The sequence below is a fragment of the Pithys albifrons genome, chromosome 7, assembly GCF_047495875.1.
Source record: "Pithys albifrons albifrons isolate INPA30051 chromosome 7, PitAlb_v1, whole genome shotgun sequence".
Classification (NCBI taxonomy): Eukaryota; Metazoa; Chordata; class Aves; order Passeriformes; family Thamnophilidae; genus Pithys; species Pithys albifrons.
The window spans coordinates 43,940,337-43,967,043 of NC_092464.1; the positions used below are offsets into that span (position 1 = coordinate 43,940,337).

Consider the following 26,707-nt stretch of genomic DNA (forward strand, 5'->3'; position numbering starts at 1 on the left):
ACCCAGGTGCAGGATCTCGTACTTGGCCTTGTTGAACCTCACAAACTTTCACATGGATGCACCTCTTGAGCTTGTGCATTTTCCCTCATATTAGTTTAAATGTTTATTTGTTTGCAAAACAATCCCTGACACTGTATCAGGCTGCAGAATTATCTGAATTCCCCTTGACAGGAGCGAAACCAAGGCACCACACATACAGTATAATCAAAGGGCAGCAAACCCAAGGTTTCTGCCATCTGCTCCTCCAGTCAACTGCTTAACTGACTACAGTCCTCGATTTTCCTTTCCTTTCAGTTCCAAACACCAGGCTGCTTTAGTCCTTCCATATATTATCTGCACACTTACTAGCTCCCAGATGTACAGAGAGCCACTAGGTGACCACTACAATATTTTAACCTGTTGACCAGCTGACCTCCAGGCAGTTCCTACATGCCAAAGCATACACTCTCAATAGCACCTGATGGTTATTTTTCTACAGGGACTGCCCTTGCAGGAGGAAGAGAGGTTGTTACAGAGACATTTCATAGCCTCTGTTCATCAGTGAGCTGGCCTTGATGATCCTCCTTGCCCTCAGGACCTACAACCATCCTTCACACCACTGTTCAGAGTCACAGGATCCCCCAGCAACAGAAGAGCTTGACCACCACTGCATGCCAGCATCCTGCAAGGGGCAAGCCAGCTGGCACTTCAACAACTCCCAATGCTCTGACACTGACAGGCAAGTACAAAGTTTTCCAGAAATAACCACAGCAAAGCAGCAGGAGAGCACCCTCATCCTAAGCCAATTGCCAGTCTGCATTGCAGTTGTTTCCTGAACAAAACCTACCAAACCCAGATCCTCCCTTTCCCTGACTGGCCTCCTTGCAAAGCACACAGTCCTCCTCTGCTCAGCTGGCACCAGGAATCAGAGCTTCATGTTTGATTGCTTTTCCTCTGCTGCCAAGGGAGGAAGGTAGCCAGAGAACCAGAGGGTTAGTATCTATGCAGAATACATTTTTATCTATTCAAATGGATGATTAGGAAACTTGAATAGTACAGAGCCTTAAAATGGAGAAATACTGAAATTCTGCAAACTTGATAAAGATACAATTACCTTGCACTTGTAGCCACCTCTCCCTTCAACACCACACTAATTTTAATTCCTTTTTGAAAGATAAAATTCCAGTAAGTATTCATGCATACCATATTCTTTCAGAAAAAGATGAACGGCATTCAAGAGACAAGTAGTATTTCATTGCTCAGAAACCCATTCCATAATCCAAGTAAAATTTTACTCCATATTATTTAACAGCCTTCAGGAGACAAGTTCATAGTTACATATTTGGAGACCAGCATTTCTTTGCTGCTTGTTTTGCTCAGTCTGCTTTGAGAAGATATTATGGAATGAGGGGAAAAAAACCACCGGTTTCCATTTCAGTTTGTTTAGTTTTTCCCAGCTGGGAATTACATCTACAACACACTGCTCTAAAGACTGCATGTCTTTACAGAAGCAGCATGGAAATGAAAATGTGTGGAGCAACAGGCAACTTGGTTTTCCCAATAACTTGAATCAAGAAATGGTTCATGTCATTGCAGAGAGCTTTACAGACATCATAAGAGACTTATTTTTGACAAGAACTGTCCATCATTAAGGCACATGTATGAGTAGAAGGCAAACCTTCCTTATTAGTTATGCTTGGTTCTCCTTCTGCTATCTAGTTTGGGGACAGGAAAGAAAGAAATAACACTACCTCCAAATAATTCCCCACCCCTGTAAGACAGGATATTAGCATTTTAAATGAAATTCACACAAGACAGCTGGATTTTGAAAAACTCTACTTATATAGAAAGCAAATCTCAACAAAATAAGCCTTCCCCCCTAATATTCACTCAGACTATATGTGGCTGAACTGCCTCCAAAAGCCAATGGGATTTTTTTTTCCTTCCTGGCATTCAGCATAGGACCCAAAGGTAATATGCATGGGGCAAGCAGGTGCTTGGAAGCATGCGCTGAACTGTCTTTCTGCCTCCTCTCCATGATGTATGAAAAGGGGACACAGCTATAGCAACATGCTTTAAAATACTGCACCAGACAACTGCACCTGAGAAAAAATGATGGCCTGCACCAGTCAGAACTGCAATGCCACAGAAACTCTTCCATCAAGGCTTCATTTTGTGCCAGAAAAATGATCCACTGAAGCACATCCCTTGAACTGCTACCTTCAAGTAAGAAACACTTTTATTCAGCCATGTCTCTACACATATCACAAAAGGAAAAAAAAAGATATGAGCCCACAAACTCTAGAAAAATTTGGCTGCAGAATAACATTCAGACTTTATGGGTTTGTCTCACTGCAGGGTCCATTTTCAATGCAGGTCAGAAGCAGCTCCTGAAATGCCAGGCTGGGTTTGGTGGGCTCATGGAGAGGTTTCTCTGGTTACTGGGAACCAGAGTGCAAACTGTGAGTGTGCTCACAGAGCCCACAGCCAGAGGCAGGCAGGGAGGACACCCCTGAGCACATGGCACAGTGTGGGTGCAGGAGCCAGCACGGCAGGGCACGGGCATCCACTGCCACAAGCACTGGGAGTCGCCACAGAAACAGCTGCAGCTTAAGGTTTTCCATGCAGAAACCTCACCAGTGCTGTGAACTTCTTTGTGCCACCCCTCCCAATCTCTCTGCTTGTTTTGTCTCTTTCTTTCCTCCTTGATTATAAGCCACAAGTCCCTGTGGTATTTTGGGACTGGATTTGATACTCCATGAAGTCTTTCACTGATGGTGAAGCTTTCCTAAATGACAACTCACAGTATCTTTTCCCCTTTCTGCCCACTTCCCTTCCTTTTAGTTCTTGTATGCACATGTACAGAACCCATACCGAAAGCCTTGGAAGCAACTCAGCATTTGGCCTTCTTGGGGCACATACTTTCTTTGTAGCGAGGTGTTTAATTACCTTTAATCACCCTTTTCAGGGTGAGACTCATCTATTCCTTCAGGCCTAAGCAGCCTCAGCTGGCTATTCCCAGTCATGACTTCAACTACATGAACCCATTTCACAAGATCAGTTTGACAGGAACAACCACCAGAGATAATAAAAAATTTTCTGAAACTACCCTTTAGTTTTATGCCGCCAACACTGCAAAGGCAAACAGTTTGGTTAAGTGGGTACTTCAGCATATTAATATTAGTTTGCGCTCTCAGCTTAGATCATTTACAGGTCGGAGAGAAAAAAAATCTATCCTAAAATAATTTGCATTTCAACCTTGTGGCTGTGATAAAAACACATCATCTTGCTCATACTGTATATTTGATGTATCTTCCACCTTATAAAGAAACAAGGACAGTTATAAACTTCAACATAAAGCTAAACCACCCCAGGATGTTCATTCTAGAAAATTAACTTCATCTGAGAAATCTTACCTTTAAGGGTAGTAAATGACTATTATTTGTAAGATACTGGTTGGAACAAAGCCACAGGATTTGCAATTAAAATATGCAAAACCAGAGTGGAATAGTGCTGTGTATGTAAATTATGCATGTTTCTTATTAAATCAAATCCCTTTACCTCCTCTTCTCCTCCCCTCCTCCACTTATTACACAACTTGTCATCTCTTATTTACATGCCATATGATACACAACCCAAATAGAGAGGGCAAACATCCACAATATGTGCAGCAAAGGGAGAGATTTGCATTTAAGACATGAATATGCATTAGGAGGCAACACATTCCAGATACATATTTTAAAAGTGAGACTGTTTATTTTGACAAGCTTATTGCTGGAAATGCCACTCCGTGCTCCCCCAGGCCTCCCAGCGTGAGCTGGTGCTCTGACTGAACACACAACCCCATCCTAGAAAGAGCCCAGATCCTGCTAAGCCACTTTCAAAGCAACAGACTAATAAGGACGTCACAACACTGTCAGCTGGAAGCAGGAAATTCCTGGGTACAGAGGGAGAATCCATTCATAGCATTCTCTCTTTTCTTCTCCTTTATTTTTCATCTCCTCTGCTCAATGTGACTTTTCTGTGAAATCAGAGAATTTCTCTGAAAAACTGGCATCTGGGAGGAAAAAAGTACCATTTATGAAATTAGCACTGAAAAAGCTTAGCTTTGTTTCTGAAATAGAAACAGGAAACTAGCCTTTCAGGGAAAGAAGATAAACCCCTTCTTCAGTCCTTTTTTCCTCTCTCCCCCCGCCCCCGTTTTTGTCTGTGGCTTTCTCTCAAGTAAATGGGTAAGGCCTAAAAGGTTAAGGTTATTACACAGGACCTTAAATCACCTGCTTGGAGTCTACATCCATACAGAGAGCACAGCAGTACTTGCTGGCCTCACAGAGGTGGTACAGGCACAAATTAACTGATAAACAAATGTTATATGAAGAGGTACATAAGCTAGACAGACAAACAGAAAGCCAAACCTTCTGGGTCCAGCACTGAGCTTTAGAACCCAGGCTCTGTCACAGAGCAGCTTTAACTCTCAGTCCTGTACAATTCCCAGTTCCACATCCACTGGTACAAAGGAATGATGCTTACCCTCCTCTCTAAAATGCCTGAAGGAATTAGAATTAGACAGTTTGGGACACGGCTGGCCAAAGCTTAGCCAGGAGATGGCTTGCCTTGTTTTTGTAAGAGGGAAATGTCAATTTTCTCATTACATTTTTCAAACATTTATATAAAAATATAAAAACACTCAACTACATTCTTCTCTTTCAGCCAAAACGTTATAACATATGGCTGCTTGAAAAGCACTCAATAGTTCTCAAATGTACAAAGTGTTTTCCTCTCAAATATTTTAATATAGCAGCTTCCTCATAAGGCTCTGGTTCCTCCAGTTCAGGGATTTTGCTAACACTTTGTGAAATGTATGGAAAAACAAATATTCTGTTTTCTACTTCACTACTTTGCTTTACTTTTACTTTGAGTTGATATAAACTTTGAGCTCCTGCTCCTTTCTACATACCTACAAAGGGTTTTTGCAGCTTTGTCCAGAGCTCCTGAGTAGCTGTCTAGAAGCAACGGTTAATACAGTCAGATATCAAGGCTGCTTTGAGCAACGGGGCAGGTAACATTCACCATAATGAAGGAACTGGAGAGGTGCAGCAATTTATCTTGTGACAACCTCAGAAAACTTGTCAGATATATTAGAATTTCATAAGGGGTTTTGCTGCTTTGCTTTGGGTTTGGTCCTTTTTTTCTTTTTCTTTGTGTTTTGTTTTTTTTAACCACATAAACATTACAATCCATGGCATTTTATGGAAACAAACTGACATTCTGCTGTATGAGGTTCACAATATAAGGTTTTTGGTTTGTTGATTTTGTTTATTTTATGCAAGGACAACAAAGGTGAGATTTAGAGAAGGACTGAGATAGAAAAGATATGGTTTGCATAGGAATGCAAATGAATGGTTCTTTGATACACAACCTTCATTATACTCACAGTCTTTTAAAATACTGATAGGCTGATTGCTTGGTCAGAATTCAATAGACTGGACTATACAGAAGCTCAGATAAATTTATAGAATCATAGAATTATTTAGGTTAGAAAAGATCTCTAAGATCATAAAGTCCAACTGTCAACCCAGCACTGCCAAGTCCAGCACTAAACCTGTCCCTAAGCACCACCTCTAAAGGTCTCAAATACCTTCAGGGATGGTGACTCCACCAGTTCCCTGGCCAGCCTGCTACAGTGCTCAATAACCATTTTGGTGAAGAAAGTTTTCATAATATCCAGTCTAAACCTCCTCTGGTGCAACTTGAGGCCATCTCTCTGTAAGTTATGTCATAGTAGAAAGACTAGAAAAATAAAATCTGGTTTGTTTTTCTTCCTGTGTTAGAGTAAGGAGAGACTGTGCTTGACAATTCTGTCTGTCTGCAAAGGTCTTGAGCTAGATCCAAATCACTTTAGATCCAAATCACTGCCCCAGTCTCCTGGTGCTGCTCAGGGCCTCACTGACACTGGGAGGAGGGACTAAAAAGGTAAGGATGGCTTCGGTACATTGAGGGATGCATTGGAGCAACAAGAGAACCAAATAGGCAAGATCAGCCTCTGGGAAATAACAGGAGCTGAGCTGAACCAATGAGGAAGTTTTCTGGTGATGGGTCACTTATACTGGTCAAGGACTGGAGGGATTCTGCTTTTCTCTATAGGAAAGGGTATCTGACACAGCTTCACCAGGTATTCTACTGCACACAGAATACCCAGGGGAACATCACAATTAATTTTGTGGACCAATAAGAAAGGTCACAGGGTGACACAGTCCTACCCTGCAGATACACCATATTCCATTCTTTCTATTTCAGTCTTTTTTTGCAGTACCTGCAGTTCTGTAAACCACAGTAACAGAAATGCTTCCACAGCTTTTGCTGAATCACGTATTTTTATGTTCTACCCTGTACCACATGCCAAAAAAGAGAAATGGAATGAACTGAAGTACCATAAAAATAATAAGAAACTCCATAAGCCTTGTTCTTGTTTCTGGCCAAAGGTAATGAAAACTGTAAGCTTTCTTACTCAGCTGATGTACAGAATCTACTGCTACAGTCAATTAGAGTATCAAACTAGACCAAAGCACATAAGTATATGCTACAAGCAGAGAATCTTATGCAAATAGCAGGGTTGCGTGTTACATAATCTCAAGGGAAGAAATAATTTTGACATGAGACAAATGAGGTAAGGAGAATAACTCTCTTAATGAAACAATTCTCTTAGTGTTACTTTCTCAGGAAAAAGGGGATCAAGTGGTAGCACTTGCCAATATCTGCAATAATTGCTCATTTTTTTCAAGTTTTTCTGCAGGGAAAAGAAAAAAGACTACCTAAAGCCAGACAAGCCTAACCCAGCTAAGGCCTGTTCTTTCACACAGCACCAGCAACTTCCCATCCTCACTTCTCACAAGTTTCCAAAGGTGTGTGCACAGCCACAGGACAAACCTGCTCCAGGAAGTGATCCAGCGTAGTCCCCGAGAAAGCAAGAACATGCTCTTCCCCATGGTTACTGCAACTCGGTCACTTCCCACAGCAGGACACAACACAGGGGTGGCAAAATAACCTCACAGATTGGGCAGAGGAGGAGCAACCCTTCAGAGACCAAGATACAAACTGAGCTACAGAGGACATGCCACCACTTGGTCCTTCAAAGTTACTGTTCTGCAAGAACTAGTAATAGTTTAAGTCCCTCACTGAAGGCACCCCTAAAGCAGTGGACTTGCCCCAAATTGCAGGGTCACAGAGAAATGCTGCCTGCTGCTGAAACTCCACTGGAGAAAGCCCCTTACATAAAGGAGAGCTTCCTTTCCACAGTCCATGGGATACCACTGATTCATGCATTCTGAGATAAGAGTGTGCAGAAATGTTTGCAGGATCAGTATCAAATAACCACATTCCTCTTCAAAAGCTCTGTCTATAAAGTGCAGGAAGATTCACTCCAATTATATATTTCATGACTAATTATTCTAATTAAACTGACTGGTAGCACATTAGTGATTCAGACAGAAAACAAAATATTCAGACTTTACATTCTCCTCCTCCACACTCCAGTGAAATCAACTCAAGGGCAAAAATACACTGAGGGTTTTTTTTAAAAAAAGATATATCAGCTTACTCCAGCCTCTTAGATGAAATCCACCCAGTTCAGGGAGATGGTGATGCTATTTAATGTCATCCTCACTGTTTCACAGTTCCAGTTTATAGAACTTTCCTATTTGGTGTACACTTCCCCACACCATCTACAAGCTCCACCACATGTAGTAGTTGCAACCCGTTCCCAGGAGCTGCCTGCTGGCAGCCTTGCCTTGTATTGCAGCTGCCATGTTACAAAGGCTCTCGCTGGTGGGTCTCAGCCCAGGGAACTCCCAGTGACTCCAGTGACTCACAGCTACATCCCCAGCTGCTCACACAGTCCCACGTGGGTGTGTCTGAGAGGGGCTGAGCGCCCTGGGGGCAGCTGGGACAAAAATCACTGATCCCTATGTTTAAGACACTGATCCCTATGTTTAAGACTCTTACTTTTCTTGCTTGAGAATGGATGTCATCATGTTTCTGTATTTTTGAAACTAAAGCTAAGTGAGGATATGGCTGTCTTGTGTCGCTTTGTATGAGTAAAGCATCATTATATCCCCATTAAAGCAAAGGATTGTGGTTCAAAGCCAAGAGCTCAGGGTAGGACTTTCCAGAACGGAGACCGCCTGTGCAGCCACAGTTTCTCTTGTTGCCTGTGAATGATGACAAGCCTTTGTTACATGATGGTTCCCTCCTTCCCTTCACCTCATTCCCACAGCTCTGCTGCCTCACGTGGATCATACTCCCAAATGGAGTATTGAATACCACTAAAGGTTTGTTTCTTCTTCCCATGCCCTTTAACCCTGAATAAATCAATACACAGAATTTACTGCAGCACTTATGAATGTTTGACTGATGAAAAGACTTTCTTCAGATGCTGAAGAGATGTGGTAGAATTGGCTACTTTGTGTCTCGTTTTGGGGGGGGGGGGGTGTTTAAAATTTGAATGTCTTCTTATTGAACTAAGGAACAACTTCTACATGTAAGCAAAAGAGAAGAAACACGAGAAATCAAATGTTTGCTAAATCAAAAGAGCCTAGACATTCATTTCTTTGTCGGGTTGGGATTCTTAAGATGTCTGGCTTTGCAGGACCAGGAGGAGAAGATCATGAACTGCAGCTAAATGTGACTGGGAATTGGAAGTACTTCAAAATCTGAAGAGCTCAGCACTGCATTGTTCAAATCAATTCCTCACCAAGTACTCAAATAAAATAATAAAAAAGAAGAATTTAAATTACCCTACAAGATGCTGGCCCAGAGTTCCAATCGCTTCTAAAATAAGATCCAGGTGCTCTTAAAAGTCTAAAGCAGCCTTTTAATTTTAAATTGCTCTTCACTGCATGTGCTATGAATGATGATCTTTAACAAGCTTGTCGAAATCAAAACACTCCATATTGCAGGATAATTGGTTAAAAAAAAAAAAAGAAAAAGCAAAAAAGCTGCATGAAGATAGCCACGGCCAAGTCAAGTGACAAGCCATGTTGAATACTTTCTCTGTGCAAAAGATAACAAAAAAAAATAACCAAGAACGTTTTGCTCTCTTTTTTCTCTACTTCAAATAAAAAAAACCTTTCACTCCAAGGTAAGCTTATAGTTCATTCCAACTATGTCAGCCTTACTACTACTCGGAGACCTACAGTTATGATTATTTTATTGCAGTGGCACCTGGAGACCTAAGTAAGGTTCTTGCTACTCTTTGCAAACAAAACAGAAGATGTATTTCCTGCCCCTGGCAGCTCAAAGCTAAGCAGTTTCAAAATACACACAGCAGCACGGCAGGCAACTGGAAAAAATATTCACCAGAGCAAAGGGACTACCTTAGCTCTGAGTTTGCATACAAAAATGTTTAATATAAAATTGCAGTTTGTGAGACTGGACACAAGGTTCCTGAGAGGGTCCAAGAGATCCTCTGTAGAAGTCATGCTGAAGAACATGTCCATCACACCTAAACCTACTGGAATCTGCCACATAAAACATCACTCTGCAGGCACACCATGATCTATCACTTGCACACAGAGATATTCCAGCTTCAGCCAAAAATGCAAGAGAACCAACAGGGAGAGTATCCATCTGTGTATAAACCTCAGTGAAGTTTGATCCCACCTGAACCATATGCCAAGATTTAGGTCCTATAAGATCATTCCACGGAGAATGAAAACAGGATAGAAACATAGAATCATTTAGGTTGGAAAACATATTTAAGATCACTGAGCAAAACAATTAACGAAATGGTGCCAAGTCTACCACTAAACCATGTCTGAAGGACTTTTAAACACCTCCAGCAATGGTGACTCAACCACTTCCCTGGGCAGCCTGTCCATGCTCAATAACAATTGTGGTGCAGAACTTTTTCCTAATATCCAACCTAAACCTCCCCTCATGTAGCCTGAAGCTATTTAGTCTTGTTATCTGTGAGAAGAGACCGACACTCACCTCACTGCAAACTCCCTTCAGGTAGCTGTAGAGAACAGTAACACCTCTCAATCTCCTTTCCAGGCTCAGCAAACCCAGTGCCCTCAGCCACTCCTCACAGGACTTGTGCTCTAGAACAGAGTAGCTTTCTGGAGTTCTCTAAGGTCAGGAAGCTTTGATGCAACTATATTAAAACACACATGAAGAAATCAAATGAGCAAAATTTTCCTTCCTCGCAGCCATGGATGTCCTTCAAACTCATCTCAGATCCCAAAGCCCGTTCTCTAGGCTTCTCTGAGGACCACACTCTGCTGCTCTCCAGGCTCTATTAAAGTTTCCATGCTATTGGTTTTTAGATACAGTCTCATTTTGATTCTATATTAGCATCTCTCACATCTCACTCTCCTCTTTCCCACATTCAAACGTACATTCCATGCCCAAATAAAACTAAGTTCTTTTGAGCCCTTTCAGCCAGATCACTCAGGACTTTCAGTAGCATTGTCTTGGGGCAGAGCGTGGTTTCCCAGAGCTGTAATAAAAGAACGGAGGTCACAAAGTGAGGTGTACTCTGGGATTTTGAATACTGCCTGAAAGTAATATAGAGCTGTAAGGAAATCAACAATAATGTTTTGAAAAAGCTCAACCAACTGCCTTCAGAACAAACAAACCCATCACAAACATTTCACTTCAGTACTGTACTGTGCGACACAGCCCAGCCCTCCTCTGTATTCAGTGTCCTAACACCAACCTCTGGCATTAAGTGGATTTCTGAATGACAAACACAGTATGGAACTCGGTCAGCAACCAAGTTCTGCATGCATATTATATTACCATCTCCTTTTCCAGCTTTTCCTCTCCACATCTGTAATGAAAGAGAAAGGAAAAGGCAGGCAGATGGTCAGTAAATTATGTATTCTCACCACAAAGATCCCCAGGAGAACCCAAATTATACAACAGTTCACAAGAGACATTGAGATAAAAGTGTGGGCTCTTTAAATAGACTGACCTCCAACTCCAGCTGAAATCAGCAGAAAAAGCAGTGATACAATGAAAAGGAGGAAAAAGTAATTAGGCCTCATCAGCTGTGCTCCAGTTAAATGGATAAGAACACATGGCTGCTTTGAAAGAGGACAGCCAGACAGAAAGACACGTACTATGGCAATGTAAACTCTGTGAACTTTATCATTACATCAGAATCTTATTTTAAAATATTCCAAACTGATACAATTAAAATGTATTCAAAAATACAGACTTCCTTGGTTTCAAAATTAATTAAAGAAGCATGTATTCCTTGAGGTTCTTAGTATTATCCTTCTAGAAATAACAAAAACTTAAATTGCTGATGTCCAGCTTCGGAGAGAATATATGCACATCTCTTCCAAATTACAAAGAAAATTTCAGGCTATTGAATGGTTCCTTAAAGTGCAGTAATGATTTCTTTCATTCTTTATCTCAGACTACATGAATTGGAAACGTTTCTGTCATAAAACAAAAGCTCAGAGAAAAAAATAGTACCCAGTTGAAAGAGTTACACCAAGGGTGTTATTTTTCACTAAAGCTGGGCCTTGCAACCACCTTTTTTCCCCACAGAACACAGAGGCACCTGATGGTCAGGACACAACCACTTTAGATCATGACAACATCAGATTAATCCTGAAAAGCAAAGTCTAGAAAGCACTTTATTTTTGGTGCCAATGCTGCAATTTAGTGCTCAGCAGCAAATTCAAAACCAGCCAAAACTGGGGCAAAAATCTCTAGGAGTTAAAAACCAGCATCACATACAAGTTGAATTAAAAAAATAACACTTTGGGGTGGAATCAGAGTTGTATATATAATTTTAATTTTTGTTAAAGATAAGTCTCACCCTCTGCCACAGAATTAGTTATGGTCAACAGCTTTCAATATTATTAGAGGATCCCAATGAATTCCCAGTGAAAAAGATAAGTTATAGATACATAAAAAGGAAAATTTGGCTTTAAAATTTTGGACGTGATTTCATTATGGAGCTATTAGGCCAAACTGGGAGAAGATCAGGTAAGTCCCACCATACTAAGAAAGAAAGAATGAACATTCCTTACCAAATGGCATGAAGCCGAGTCAGGGGAGGTTTAGGTTGTGTATTAGGAACAGCTTTTTCCCCCAGAGGGTGGCTGGGCATGGAACAGGCTCCCCAGGGAAGTGGTCACAGCACCAAGCCTGACAGAGTTCAAGAAACTGTTGGACAATGCACATGGTGTGACCCTTGGGGCTGTTCTGTGCAGGGATGGGACTGGACTTGGATGTCCTTGGGAGTCCCTTCCAGCTCAGGATATTCTGTGACAGCTTTTTTATTAAAAGAAGAAATAAGACTAATGCAAAGATGGTCAAGGATCCCCTTTGGGGTTTGTATTACAGAACCTAGGAAGCAAGCAGGCAAGCACACAATGAAGCCTTCAGCAAAATGAAGCACCCTGAGTGCTGAAACACTGGATGACAACTAACAACATAAAGCCAATAACTGCAGAGCAACAAAGGCACAGGGACTCCTATTGCATGTTCCTGTGCAGAGCAGGACAGACACATCCATGGCAGCTGACAAGCCCAATGTGAGCTGCAGAAGTGCAAATACAGCTGCAAAACAGCAAGTGCCACTGCCAGTAACAACAGTTCCTGCACCCACATGGAACCCAAAGGGCAGCCAGGAGATTAAGGCTGTGGAAACTAGTCCAGTTCACTTGGCAGTGACACTACATAAGCTTTTAAATTTACCCAAAGTACAAGGCTACAGCAGACTAATCAGCCCTCAAACAGCATTTAAGTTAAATACAACAAGATAGAATGATCATCCTAATGTTTCCCTGAAGAAGCATAGAGAAGAGATGCAGTGCACTTGCTTCTACCCCAGCAGCCGGTTCTACACCACAGTCACACAAGAGTCAGCTGGTGCAATAGCAAGGCAATGAGTTTTTCCAAATGTTTGGAAAACAAAAGCCTCAAACCTCAGATTTTTTTAAATAGGCTTTTTGTTTAATTGAAATTGAACTGAAAAACAAAGTCAAACCTCTCTGATTAAGTTTATTAAGACAAATTCAAATTACCAGAATGGATGGTTTTCTGCTTCAAAAACACAGAATCCAGGGTTGGTGGTGTGGAATAAAATTGAACATCTCACAAAATGGTCAGATTTACCTCAGATAGTTGCAGTTAACATCTTATGATGAATTTCAAACTGAATTATAAACAAACTAGCTGAACAATACACTGCAGGTCTTTGAACACAGAGATTATTCATAGGGAGCTACAGCAATGACTCCAGCTCCAGTGACTTACATATTCTTCTAGAGGAGACTGTTTGGACCAAGAATTGTCTTATCAAATATTCCTATTTTTCCCTCTTTAAGCATGACAGTTTTAACAAAAGGCAGGTAAATTTAGATAGATCACCTAAGCAATCTACACTCCAATAGTACAGATTTTGTATGGATTGTCCATAGTGCCGTAAGATTTTCTTAGCAAGGAAGCCCTTTGTAGAGCCAGGATTGGTAAAAGCATTTTGTTTTGTGCCAGCAGCAGTGGCATGGTGGTGATGGCAGCCACTCCAAGCACTCTGCCAGGAAAAGGGGACTGTTTCAGCCCTGTTGCTTTACTCCTCTTCAGACTACTCTTACTTTTTGGAGAACACAAAGAGTAGTAAAGAAACAAAAGCAGCAATCACGATTCTGATGTGTTAGATGCTACCTTAGCTTCGCAGGAGAAAGTGCAAAACACCTAATGCAAAGCTGCAACAAAAGCCCAAGAACACCCTTTCAGGCAGTGAGGTGCTCTGCAGACCAGGATCTGATGGGCAAAAAGCCTCTTTTTTGTTAGGTAAGGTTAAAAAGAGAGAGAAACCTACTTTTCATGAAGCTGCCACCGTTTTTATAAATGGAAATCAGGATAGGAGGGAGTAATTTGTCTAGATATATACTCTGTGTTCGGCTTTGTGTATGCTCTGAGCACCACCCAGCATCACATACAAAATGAACACCATACACTGCGCAAGAAGCCCCAGTGCAGACTGTTGATGCAGTGTGGACCTGCTTGGATTTCCTGGTTTTAGATGCAAAATTGCAAAGTCCTCAAGGGGAGGAAAAAAATCCATTCAATTTTGGCAAAAAAAAAAAGAAAAAAAATCAGGTAAAACCTGAAAATATCTGTTAACAGATGAGGTTGGCACATCTATAGAAATGTAGATTGGACACTTCAATTCTCAGTAAGATTTCATGCAGTCTGTATTCTGGCCTGATTCTAACACAACTAATGTAATATATTTTAAAGTTACCAAACATGAGGGAAGATGAAAAACAGCTGTTTCAGTGAAATTGGTTTTACTTTCCTTTGGATAAACTTAAACTCCATCAATTCATGTCAATAACACGTTGACTTGTTATGTCCTGGTTTTAAACCAAAGCAGCTTAATGAACTTGGTATCCATGGCCAATCAATATTTGAATAGAAGATTTTCAAGAACATCCCTAGTAATTCAGACAGTTTTCCCAAACCACTTATTCTCAGAGTTTCATATCAGGACTTTAGTCTTTCAGAAACAACTTGCATTAGGTCCTAAACCCCCTCACAGTAAAAGCAGAAGAGGCTCAGGCTGCTGACAATGTCTCAGTTCCATTCCAGTGCTATAAATTATCAATTAGTGCACCAAATCAATCAGGTGAATTATCTACTTACAATGCAGCTCCAAAGATTCCTGTTTACTGTAGGTTTATCACAATCTGTCAGACTGCTGAAGTCAAGTCAGGCTTAAAATCTGTGCTGGAGATGTGTGAAGTTTGTGTATCTGTAATAAAAAGCTCATGAGAGGCAGGCATATCACTGGGGTAATCTGAAATGTGCATCTGCCTGCCCATGATAAAAGCAGCCTTAGACTCTTCATCCAACTCTAAAATATTATGTATATGATGGATAGAGAAGTGAAACTGCAGAAAAAGAGAGCAAAAGATTTTTTTTTTTTAATGCTGGGCTGCTGGTGGCAATATAGTGACTCCCCTCATACAGAACTAGTATTTTTCCTTTTGGTTGGTGCCAGAGAATATTCAATGCAGTAAATACATGCTTAATGCTAAAAGTAGTCATAATGCATCCCCCACCACTTCACAGGTTTGGGCCAATTTCCACAATGTCCTGCCCAAGGTTGTTCAGCCATATGAGCTACTGGTATTCTGTGCTACCTCTTCCGCAAGAATCAAAACTTTTTGAGTAGCAGCAGAATTTCTCTAATTATTTCATATATTTTTATAATCTCTATGGTTTCCTTTATTTAGTGAATGCCTCTGAAAAAGCTCTTCTGAGGATCTGTATCTGCAAAAACCTAGTACAGTATTGCATGAGAAAACATATGCTCTAGCTTTTATTTTGAAATCTTCCTTTCTTAAGCTCATGATTCATGGCCATCAGTTGTTTTATCCTGCCCTGCCAGGGAGCCATAGCTGAAGGTTTTCCACATTCTCAGCCCATGTTACCTTGTCTTTGCCCCTCAGGGACGCATGAAAAAAAAGAAAACTCTCCTGTGAGCATCTCTACCTGAGAGGCTACCACTCTGCCCACGGGCTGCCCTTACACCTTGTGGACACAAAAGCTCAAGTGTACTTTTCTGTGTGATGAGGGATTGCTGCTACACATGTTAGAGGAAGGCTGATTCCTTTCTGGAGTACAAGAGAATCATCACTCTCCGCTACCCGTCGAGAGGAGGATGGCTGCAAGCACTCAGATTACTCCTGGACAATAGGAAGAGTGCCATTAATAAATACCATACATCCATATATCTCCCTTAGATAATTTTGAAAACATTTTTAAAGGTCTCTTCTTTCTTTTTTCTCTCCTTACCTTACTCATACAACAAAACCACAAGGCTTGACCTGCTTAAAAAAGTGAAGATTAGAAAAATCTTGTTTTATTATGTGTGTGTGTATAGATATATTTATAGATATAGATAGATATAGATATAGATGGATAGATAGGTATAGATGGATATATAGGTATAGATAGATAAAGATAGATACATATAGATATAGATTAGATATAGATACATATAGATTATATATAGGTTATATAGATATAGATGGATAGATATAGATAGATAGATAATAGATAGATGATAGATAGATAGATAGATAGATAGATAGATAGATAGATAGATAGATAGATAGCTGCATTTGTATATACACAACTGAGAACATTATTTAAGAGCCACGGCTTTCATGGAGAGCTATTCTGAGAAAAAGTAGCATAAAGTTAATGAAGCATCAAATAGACAGCATGGCCAAAGGCAGTATTCGCAAGAATGTCTTAGGATGATTAGAAATACTGATGAAAGTGCAATAACAACAAAGAAATATCTAGAACTACTGAGGGAGTGGGGCAGAAAGTAATTCAACTACCCCATTTCTGCAGAAAAAAAGCTTTTATGAACAGAAAGTAAAAAATTCTGTTAGCCATAGTATTTTGATCAAATGTCCTAAGTACAAGGATGGATGAGAACTCCTCTCAGTTGTTTTTTGGTATTTCATGTCTGCAATCAAATTACTCAAGAGTTGAGAGAAAGGCAAGATTTTCATTCAAGATGTTTCTACCAGCACCAATACACAAATGTTTGCAGAGCCATAGGGGAATCTGACAGGTGAACACCCACCCCTTCCCAGGTACAAATGGTGCTACTGCAAACACAGACAGGCACTAACTGAGGGTCGCTGTGGGGGTATGGCTTACAGAAACTGTTCACCAGCAAGGAACAGAGTTCCATAATCGTTTCCATAATCCCTGATCCACTGGGTACTGTAACAGAATGCAAACAAGTACAGCTCACTCAGATTTTCACCTAAACTAGTACAGCATTAAACTGATTTTTAAGAATGTAAGTATTTCCTAACATAAAAATGACCATGCAATCCCACAGATCTTTAGATTCCTTCATTTCTATGGCTCTCCCAGTGGCTGATTCACCAGGCAGAAGGCTCCTGGAAGTTGGTCCCAGCAGCAGATCCTCCTGCGCCAGGCCACAGAACCAGGGAAAGCCCATGTGTCTTTATCACCTCACAGATTGGTGCTTCCTTCTGACTTCCCAGGAGTACACCAGGATTTATTCATTTATGTAAACTACAAGGAATAAAACTCTTCCTTGCACCCAAGACCTGAAGACAGCAGACCTGAAGAGAGGTAGATGGACAGACACAGGAGCCAACCTCCACCTCTGGCAGACAGACACCAGCCCAAATATGACCACCCTCAGTTAGAAAACTGGTTTCTACTTTCTTTCCTTTGCACATGCATTACATTTCACAAACTGCACTACAGAGGCAGAAAATGGTGTTTGAGCAAGTGGAATAATATGATATTTCATATTGACTCAACATGACAGTATCTGTCTTCAGTTGAGACAATCTGTCTCATTCAAATGAGTTCAAGTTTAAAGACTAGCTGATTTAAAAAGACAGGGGAAAAAAGGGCTGTGGCTATCTTTAAATGCTGAGATAAGAAGCAGGCTCAAAAAAAGCAGCAGTGATGGATGAGATACAAAAAAAAAAAAGCTATTATAAAATGGATTTAAAATAAATAGGCACTTACTACTACCTGGGGTGTACAAAGAAAAATCTCACCAAAACCCAATGACCATATTTCTGAACTAGGCACAGGAGGAAGAAGTTCCCACTACCAGCTTCCAAACAAATATTTGCCAGCACTAAAGATTTACAGCCTTTGTTTTTAGACTTCAGACTTTGCAGAAGTAGTTGGAAAAGACCTAGGAGAGGAAGAGAGTTCTCCTTCTTTTTAACAAGATGGATAATATCAAATGCAACTCCAGGTTTTGAGTTTACGCATGCATATTTGTAAAAATTTACTTGGTGCATTAGGGGCTGGACAGAATATCATGAAAGATGCTCTGTAGCACACAAAGAGAAAACTCACAGGGGATTCCCTTCATGGGGAGAACTTTTTCCTGAAAGAGTTAATGACAGAAGGTCTTCAACAGAGAAACCCTTGGAAAGTACCTCCGAAGTATTAAGTCTTGGAAAGTAAACTATCCAATTAGATGAATTCAGGCCAGGAATGCCAATTAGCCTGCCACCAAACTGTGCATAAATGTGATATAAAACATCTCATCAGAACTTCCTAATTTTCTTTCTTTGTGAGAGAAAGATCTTCCTAAGATGGTATGATCATCTTACTGTTACCTCATTACTTACAGTTCATTTTATACAGGATGATTGTTTACCAAGTTGAAATCTTAGGGTGAAATCAGAAAAATAATATCTAGAATCTGCTCTAGCAATGACTAAAGCATTATTTAAAAAAATAATAATTTATTCATTTTAATAATTTAAAAAAATAATCCCCAAAACCTGCCGAACACCCAATAAACCACCCCACTGTGAAGCCTTGTAGCTCTTTAAAGCTGAGAATAAATCCCAAATCACTGCCTAAAAGGCTCTATGGAAGTGCAACAATTGCATTCGGCACTGCATCTCAAAAACACGCTGAAATAAGCATGGTTCAAATAACAATCCAAACCAATCCATGTTCCTTGCTGGCTTAGATATGCTAAAGCTTCAAAACACAGGACATAATGGTTGCTTTTTTATACAGTGACAGACAAATCAAAAGAATAAAATCCCAAATGGCATTGAGAAAATTAACAGGGATTTTCAGTGTCTACTCTAATACAGGAACAAGAAACTTAAAATTAATCAGCAAGTTCCAAGTTCAAAAAATACAAGTAATATTACTTTACTCAACCACCACTTCAGCTGCAGAACACTTATGTCCCAGGACATCCTGAAAGCAGTTGTTTTTAAATACAAAAACTTCTAAAGTTCTTTGAACTAAGTTACATAAGTTATTCTACCAACATTTTTTTTTATTAGAAAGGCACAAACTCCTGTTTAAGAATTCCCTGAGCTGCAGCTCACTGAGGGTTGGCAGAACAAACTGGAAAGATACATTTATATTTCTCTGATCTTACATTTCTTCATTGTCACCAACTAGCAACTAGATGGGATCAGACAGACCTCAAGCCTCATTCTGTATGGCTGCTGCTGGTAATTCTTGTTTCTTGGACAGAACTTGGATAGAATTCTTGTTCTTGGAGAGAACTTACAGTTCTATCCAAATGCTTCATCTATTACCCTATTCATCTACGTGAACTCAAAAGGATGTATTTATTTATATGTGGGGTTTTTTTCCTTCTTCGCAGTATTTTTGCAGTTATTTTGGAATAGTTTGGTGGAGTCGTGGAATATCTCATCCCACAGAGTCCCCTATTACATGGCTTGTTGGCTTTTGCAGTGGGCTGGAACAGCCACAGATGGGTAACATGAGAGATACTTTTGGGTATCTATGGAAACAAGCAGCTGAGGCTGCCTCAAGGTCTTCTCCTCAGATCCTCCCCCGGGGGCAGGGATCTCCTCTGCTCTCCACTACGGAGTGAAGCAAAACACGGCAGCAGGTGCTGGGAATGCAAACGGGGAGCTGAGACAGGTGAAGAGGCAGAGGAGGAGAAGGATGCTGGAATTCAGGATCAGAACAAGAGAGAGAGCAGGACTAAGGGGAAAAGCAAATATAGATGAAGAGCAAGACTGCATCTCCCTACAGCTTGATTGCTACCTAGCCTGTTTATTAGACCCCACTGGTATCCTACACTTTAACTAGTTCCATGCATTTCAGGGCTCTCTGGTTTCCACCATCTGTTTGCACGGGGATCTGTGTGAATGTGCAGGTTAATGATCAGAGAAAAAAAAAAAGAAAAAAACAAACCAGAAAATTCAGTTTTGTTTGTTTAATCTTGCCAAGCTGATCCTTGAAATGTCATGCTAAACTGTAAGTGAATAACTTTTATTTTTAAAATACCGAAGTTAAAAGTGGTCATTTTGCCCTATACATTTTTAGCAAAGTTCACTGAGTTTCACCAAATTTGCAACTTCAGATAAGATTTTAACAAAAAACCCTGTTTCAGTAAAGAAACTTATCCATACAAGCAATTTCCCCCAATGCCATCAACATGAATTTTAGCAAATGAATGTTGTCTTTGGGTGCTGCTCTATTTGCTCTGCAGTTACTTCAGGTTTAATAAAATCTTGGGTAAAAAGCAAAAGCTCCAGCTAGCTGTTCAAATCCACAAGGCAGCAGATCTTCTGTAGTTGCTGCTGAAAGTCCTAAGAGTGCAACTACAGGAAGCCACTCTCAAATTCCAAACCTGGCTACTTCTCTAAGCTCCTCTTGTCTTTTCATAGCACCAGCCATCATGTTCCATCTGCTGCATCAGGCTGTGTGGCACCTCTTGAGCTCTTGTGTGACCAGGCACAGCTCAGCAACTCGCTCAGCTTTCAAAAGAATGTGTGTTATGGGTACCTGCCACATGCAGACAACAACCTGTGAACAGGCCCAAGCTGCTGCCTTAGGAATAAGGAATTAATGGGGATGTCAGTGCTAGCACATCTAAGCTGAGGACTCCAATGCTACACACAATTAACATTTATTACACATGGGACATCCACACTGCAGGTGGATAAAATGATCACTGGAGCAAAGGAATTTATCATCATGTATGTCAGTCGTTCACCATCTGAAGCTGATTATAGTAATTAAACTCCTTCAAGACATCCAAATCAATATGGGAAAACTGCCATCAAATTATTCTCTTAAATAAATAGTTTAAGTACATTTGACTGTCCTGCAAGTGTGTACCTGCCTAAAATTAAGGCCAGAAGAGCCTTCTCATTCAGTCCCAGATAGCATAATCTTGAGTTCTTCTGTACAGCACACCCTGTCATGGCAGGCTAAAAATACAAACTCCATGCTAGAGAAAGAGTAAACTGCGGATTTCCCTGGGAGACACAATATATCATTGACATTCTAGGCTGATGGAGACACTGCTTTTCAGACATCAACACTCATACCCAGAGAAACGTGATGGGAAGGTACGTGTGCACATCTGGGCATGTGCAGGTTTGTTTGTAGGGAAACATCTGCCCAGACAGGAAGAGGAAAGCAGAAAGCATGTCTGTACCAGAGCTGGGGACAACACCCACGATTCTTTGAGTACTTGTCCATGGCCTGCCTGTGTTCCTAATGGCTTCACATCTGAGGATTCTGTCCATTGTCAAATCATCCAGGAAACCACAGGCCTATCAGTCTCACCTTGTTTCCTGGGAAGCTGATACGGCAATTAATCCTGGAAACCATTTCTAGTCTAGCTGGAGGCCAATGACAAGAACTGGACCAGAGGGGTCAGTACTGGATCCAGTCCTGTTTAACATCTTAATGATCTGGATGAAGGGGCAGACTGTGCCTTCAGCAAGTCTGTGGGTGACACACCTGGAGCACTCAGGGGCATCTTACCAACTGTGAGACACCTGAAGGGGGGGGGCACAAAGACAATTGAGCCAGGCTTTGCACTGGTGGCTGGTGACAGCACCACAGTGGCCTCTGGCTGAAACACAGCAACCTTAGGAAACATTTTTCACTTCTGACAGCAACCAAGCATGGGTTGCCCAGGGAGTATGTGGTCTCCCTCCTCATATCTATTCAAAAACTGTCTGACACTGTTGGGAAACTGGCTGTAGGTGTCCCCACTTAAGCAGCAGGGGGTGGGCCATGTGACATCCTAAGGTCCCTTCCAGCCTCACCAATTCTGTGTCTGGAAGGAAAAAAAACCCACCAAAACCCCAACCAACCAAAAAAACCCCAACCAACCAAAAAAACCCCAACCAACCAAAAAAACCCCAACCAACCAAAAAAACCCCAACCAACCAAAAAAACCCAAACACATCAGCCAAACCACAAACCACCAAACTAAACAAAACAGAAAAACCGTAATTAAAAAAAATAATAATAATTATCTGCCATTTCCAATCAATCTCTGGAAACTGTATCTACCCACTCCACAAGAGCATCAACACATTTTCATTCTATATTTACGTGTGCAGGCGGCATAATTTACACAAACACACACATATGCACACACAGTACTGCAGAACTGAAAAAAAATCTCAGCAACAGGATGACATGTTTTATCAAAATCTTCAAGACACAAATGTGCACCAATTCCTTACTTTCAGGCATTACCTGCATCTGTAGAGCAAACCCCTCACATTCTCATGGCCCTGATTGCAGGCACAGTGCAATCCACCAGCCCAGATGTATCTGGCCTGAACGCAGCCATGCAGCCACTCCTCAGTGCTTCCCACAGATTCCAAAAGCACTTACACTGTGTTTCAGAGACACCTCAACCTCTCCATGCTGATAAAACCCCCACACCACCAGAGGATGTGATCAGTATGTCTGTTTCAGTAATACTGGATCTTGCTACAGCCTGTTTGGAGATGTCCAGCCTCCAAGGGATTTAAGGTATCTGGAAATTCAAGACAATTTCATGAAGGCACTGAAGTAATTTATGTAAAACTTGGTTCTGCTCCTGTTTGGGTTGCCATTTAGTGATTTCTGTGTTGAATATACTCACTTCACTGGTAGCTAGATTTATTCTATTTTAATTATTAGTTTGTCTGCTTTCTCAGGTCTTGCTGGACCATTGATTGCCATCAGCAGAAGATCCTTCCAGGCAAATTATATCTTCATCTATACCTGAGTGACTCTGCTCAATTTAGCTCAGCAATTGCAACTTAATTAAAAGTTCTGTTGAGAATCCGCTGGCCAGAAAAGATTCATCATGTCAGAGCTGTATCTACTCTGCAGCACTGATAGGAACATGAACTAATGAAAACTTCTTATTCATACTAAAATGGAGGCTCTGGACTCTCATTAGACAGTAAGAGCAACTGAGGTAAGATGAGAATCATTATCAGCAGGCAGATCTGTTCTGCAAGAGTTACTCAGTCCAGAGAATCACTGTCCAAATTAAAAACCACATCAAATAAAGGGAATCTCTATTACAACATCAGAATATAGAATTTAAATCTACTTACCCTGCTTATAACTGGCCAGAGACAAACTGCACATGAAATGTACTCAAAGTTATTCATTGAACTGAAGTAGCACAGAAGTTTTCGTTCTGCCCTTTCCAAACAGGGGCAATTCACTTATTTTGATCTTTAACACATTGCATGGTTAATTCCTACTATTTGTGTGGTTACACACAGTGCCAGCTAAATGCTTCTTTCTACACAGCTAGCTAAAATTACTTTTTTTCAGGCTATTATATCACCTTGAATTTCAATTACATGGACAAACTGATTTTATAGCACTAAGACAACTGTGAGAGGTTTATAGTCTGGTTTTCTACCAGGGAATGGTTCCACAAGAGAAAACTAAGAAAAGAAGAAGAATACCATCAAAAAACCTTTAACTTTACTATGTTGGTGCCAACCCTGAACTAGAAGAATTTCAGAGGCCCATAGGTCAAAACCAGACAACTGGAATAAATGGAACAAAATCCCCACAGTCTGACAAACTTAGCTCGAAATGCTAAATTTAAAGCCCCTTGAATTTGGGATTTTGCTTTTTGTCTGTGCTCACAGTTATTGTTTCTATCTTTTCATATGCAACACAATCTTATGCTGAATGCTGAAACTCTTGAAAGCGAGGGATGAATTTGCACTCAAAATGAATTGGATATAACACATTCCTATCCTTCTCTTTTGTACTTCCTATTTTTTTAAGTCTATTTTCTTTTTAAACCACAAACACTCAAGTATAACTTTTAAGTAAAATAACCAACAAGATGTCATTAAAACTAATACATTACATTCTAATATTTTTTATTTACAATTTCAATTTCTCTAAAACATCCTATTTCCAGCTATCAGAGAAATTATTTCCAAGATCAGGTAAAATAACATGAAGCAGGATTTTAATCAAACATGCAATCTGCAATACAAGGCAACTGATACAGCAAACACATTAGTTTTACTAACTTCAACTATGAATCCAACTGTAATGCTCGAAATTTGAAAATCAGGCTACTCTGGCACCAGATTCCTTGCCAACTAGTAAGAAATCCTCCTTTCTTCCTCAGCATTTTTCTTCTTTCTATTGTAATTCCTGATGGTCATTATCATTATCCCTGCTATTATACAGCTTTTATGGAACAAGAGGCCTAAAGGGAAAAGTTTTATGATGCTTCACTTTTATTCATCTCGTTTTTTAATCTAGGATCCAAAGAGAAGCTCAAACTTTCTGACTCAAAGTGTTTTAGGGTTAATGGAAAATTTCCCTTCACTCTTACAAGATTATGCCACGGGCATCAAATTTATTTTTCCCTTTATTGCTCTTGCTATCTGAAGTTTGCCTCAGTTTGTCTATGCCAGAAGAACCACCTGTGTTTTATTAATCACTCACCTCAAACCACTGGCCATGGGACTGCATTTTAAGGATGACACACGGGTCTGGTTTGGAGAGGGCATCCCTGTCGGAGATGCCTTTGCATGCAACTCGCAATTCCACCTTAGTCAGGCATGGGCTGTTAAAAATTCCCAGGGTATTGGCTGCTGATTCATAGATATTGCTCATTTTCTTCATTCCTTGTTCTGAAAGAGAGAAAAGGTCTATTAAGAATGGTGCACACACAGTACAGCCCTCCCCTCCCTCCCAGAAGCCAACACAAAGTTCTGCCAGACAGTAAGTGTGAATGACAGACACAGCAAGAAGGAAAAAAAATAACATCAAATGAATGCCTATAGAAAAAAGAAATAATAATCTTGTATGTTTATAAATAAGGCAAGTTCAGAACTGTGACCTCAACTTCCAGCTCTGTTCCTGGTTACAGGAGCCACACTTGCCCAGGCCAAAGGATAGAGAGACAGGATGGTAATTCCAAATTTCTCCTGATAACTCCTTAACAGGCTAAATTAAATTTGTCCAGCACTCCTCCAATCTGCTTTTATATATCTGCATTCCATCTAACAAGTAGGTCCTACTTAGAAAAACTCTCATCAGAAGCAACAAAAACATTTTAACACAGAGCTTAAGAAAAATCACTTTATGATGATTATTGCATCAATAAAGAAGAATATGAGCACACTGCAATTTGCTTGTTTGTTCAAAAATTCACAGCCTTGCCCCCAAGAATTCGTCTCCTAATACAAGGATCAGTGCCTTCACCACCCTACCCCATACCTGAGAGCTGCTAAAAATTAATCTCACACTTCTAGAGGTCAGATTGTTTTGCCAGTTTACCAAGGAAATATTTTTGTGGTCTGTTTCAATCTTTTCAAACTGCCTCTTCCACAACACATCTCAGAGGTTAACGATTTTTGAGAGCTGTTTCAACTGAAGGTAAATTTTGGAGCTATGGAAATGAAAGAGAAGTTTTCTTTCCCCAACAATGTGAAGTTAAAAATTAACCCCAAACCCACAAACTCACACCTATATAGTTTTCCTATGAATTAAAAAGGCAAAATTAGAAAGGTATATCTCAATTCAGAGTAAGAGGAGTTGGCAATACAGTGTGAACCTCTAATATGTACAGATAAACTTCAGGAATGTATGATGAGTCCCATGACCTGCTCCCCTTGAAGATGAGAGAAAAGCTTATTAACAATTTACAACTCTTCCAGTTATTCAAATCTCTACAACAACTTCCTGTATGGCCATTTACCTGCTGTGAGCACTCCATCCTGCTGAGTTTGGTATGTTTTTAAGGGAAGTGAGTGTGCATGGACTCTACCCACCCTCTTGAGCTCAGGCTCTACAGGCATATTGCCCTATGGTCAAACAGGATTGTAATGTGAGCCACACCACAACCATGGTGCCTGACATCTTAAGATCAAGAGTCTCCCTCAGCTCTTCCCAGGTACTTGTAAGTATTGTCACCTGAACTACTGTACCTTGGACTTAGTGTTAGGAAAGAAACATGAGTAAGAAAAAAGGCAAAACTAAACAAAATATGAAAGTGGTTAACAATATTGGGCTATGTTATAAAGCCCGAAGAGCAATCTCAGCTTCTACACACTGTATTCTTATACTCCACTTTAGCTTCTCATCCATTTGTAGCTAAGAGTCCTGACACTGAAAATAGACAAGCACTCAAATCTCCAAGTCTTTACAGAGTAGGAACAATGTTCTGTGCTGGACCAATTCACTTCAGTGATGGCAAGATAGTAGTTCTAACTTGGAAGCAATGGCAAGAGGGGCAATTGAGCTCCAGCCTGACTGGAATACTCTGACACAACCACAATCTGAGGAGCAACGACTGGCATCCAAGAGGGACCTGAAACCTGATACCTCAGCTGTGCATGACAAGAACTGACTGGAAAAGGTGCTACCAAAAGTGAGGATTCAAAACAATGTTTGGAGAGACTGGTTTGCTTCTTTTTGTTGCCTTTTTTTTTTCTAAAAAGAGAACAGATTAAGGTGGTGGTAACTGACAATCTCACTGAATGCTACTGTTTAGCTAAAAATTACAGAGAAGATTTTGTGTATTTATAAACTTAAATGCGTTTATATGTATTTTTACTAGCAATCATCACAGGTCTGTTTTTCCCATTCTATTCCTAATATATCCCAGATATATGATGTCAGGAGCCTAAGTTTCCATCAACTAGGATTACAAAGACACTGCTAGAAACTGAGGTGGGGAGAGAGACTGTTGTCTAATTATTCATCATTTTATAATCTCCTTCAGAAAGCTGCTCAGTGAGCTCATCCCACACATTTACAAGACATTTTTATATGTTGGCCTTTCCAAATTGAAATCCATTTGAAAATTGGGTTAATTCTGTCTCATGCACATCATACATCATTAATAAAATGTCATCCTTTGTGCAAAAATAGGTTGGTGATT

At 40.4% G+C, this 26,707-nt stretch overlaps 1 protein-coding gene across 2 annotated transcripts in view; it reads right to left on the reverse strand.

Moving 5' to 3' along the window:
- Window positions 1-26,707, reverse strand: part of CPNE4 (copine 4) — a 215,669-nt gene that overhangs the window by 148,778 nt on the left and 40,184 nt on the right. The window contains exon 2 of one of the 2 annotated variants that reach the window (XM_071561211.1): window positions 24,265-24,452. In XM_071561211.1, the coding sequence (XP_071417312.1) occupies window positions 24,265-24,444 (180 nt within the window). In that variant the 5' untranslated portion in view covers window positions 24,445-24,452. Of the gene's footprint in view, window positions 1-22,892; window positions 22,914-24,264; window positions 24,453-26,707 lie in introns of those variants that run through there. The other variant, XM_071561212.1, reaches the window with a different exon arrangement.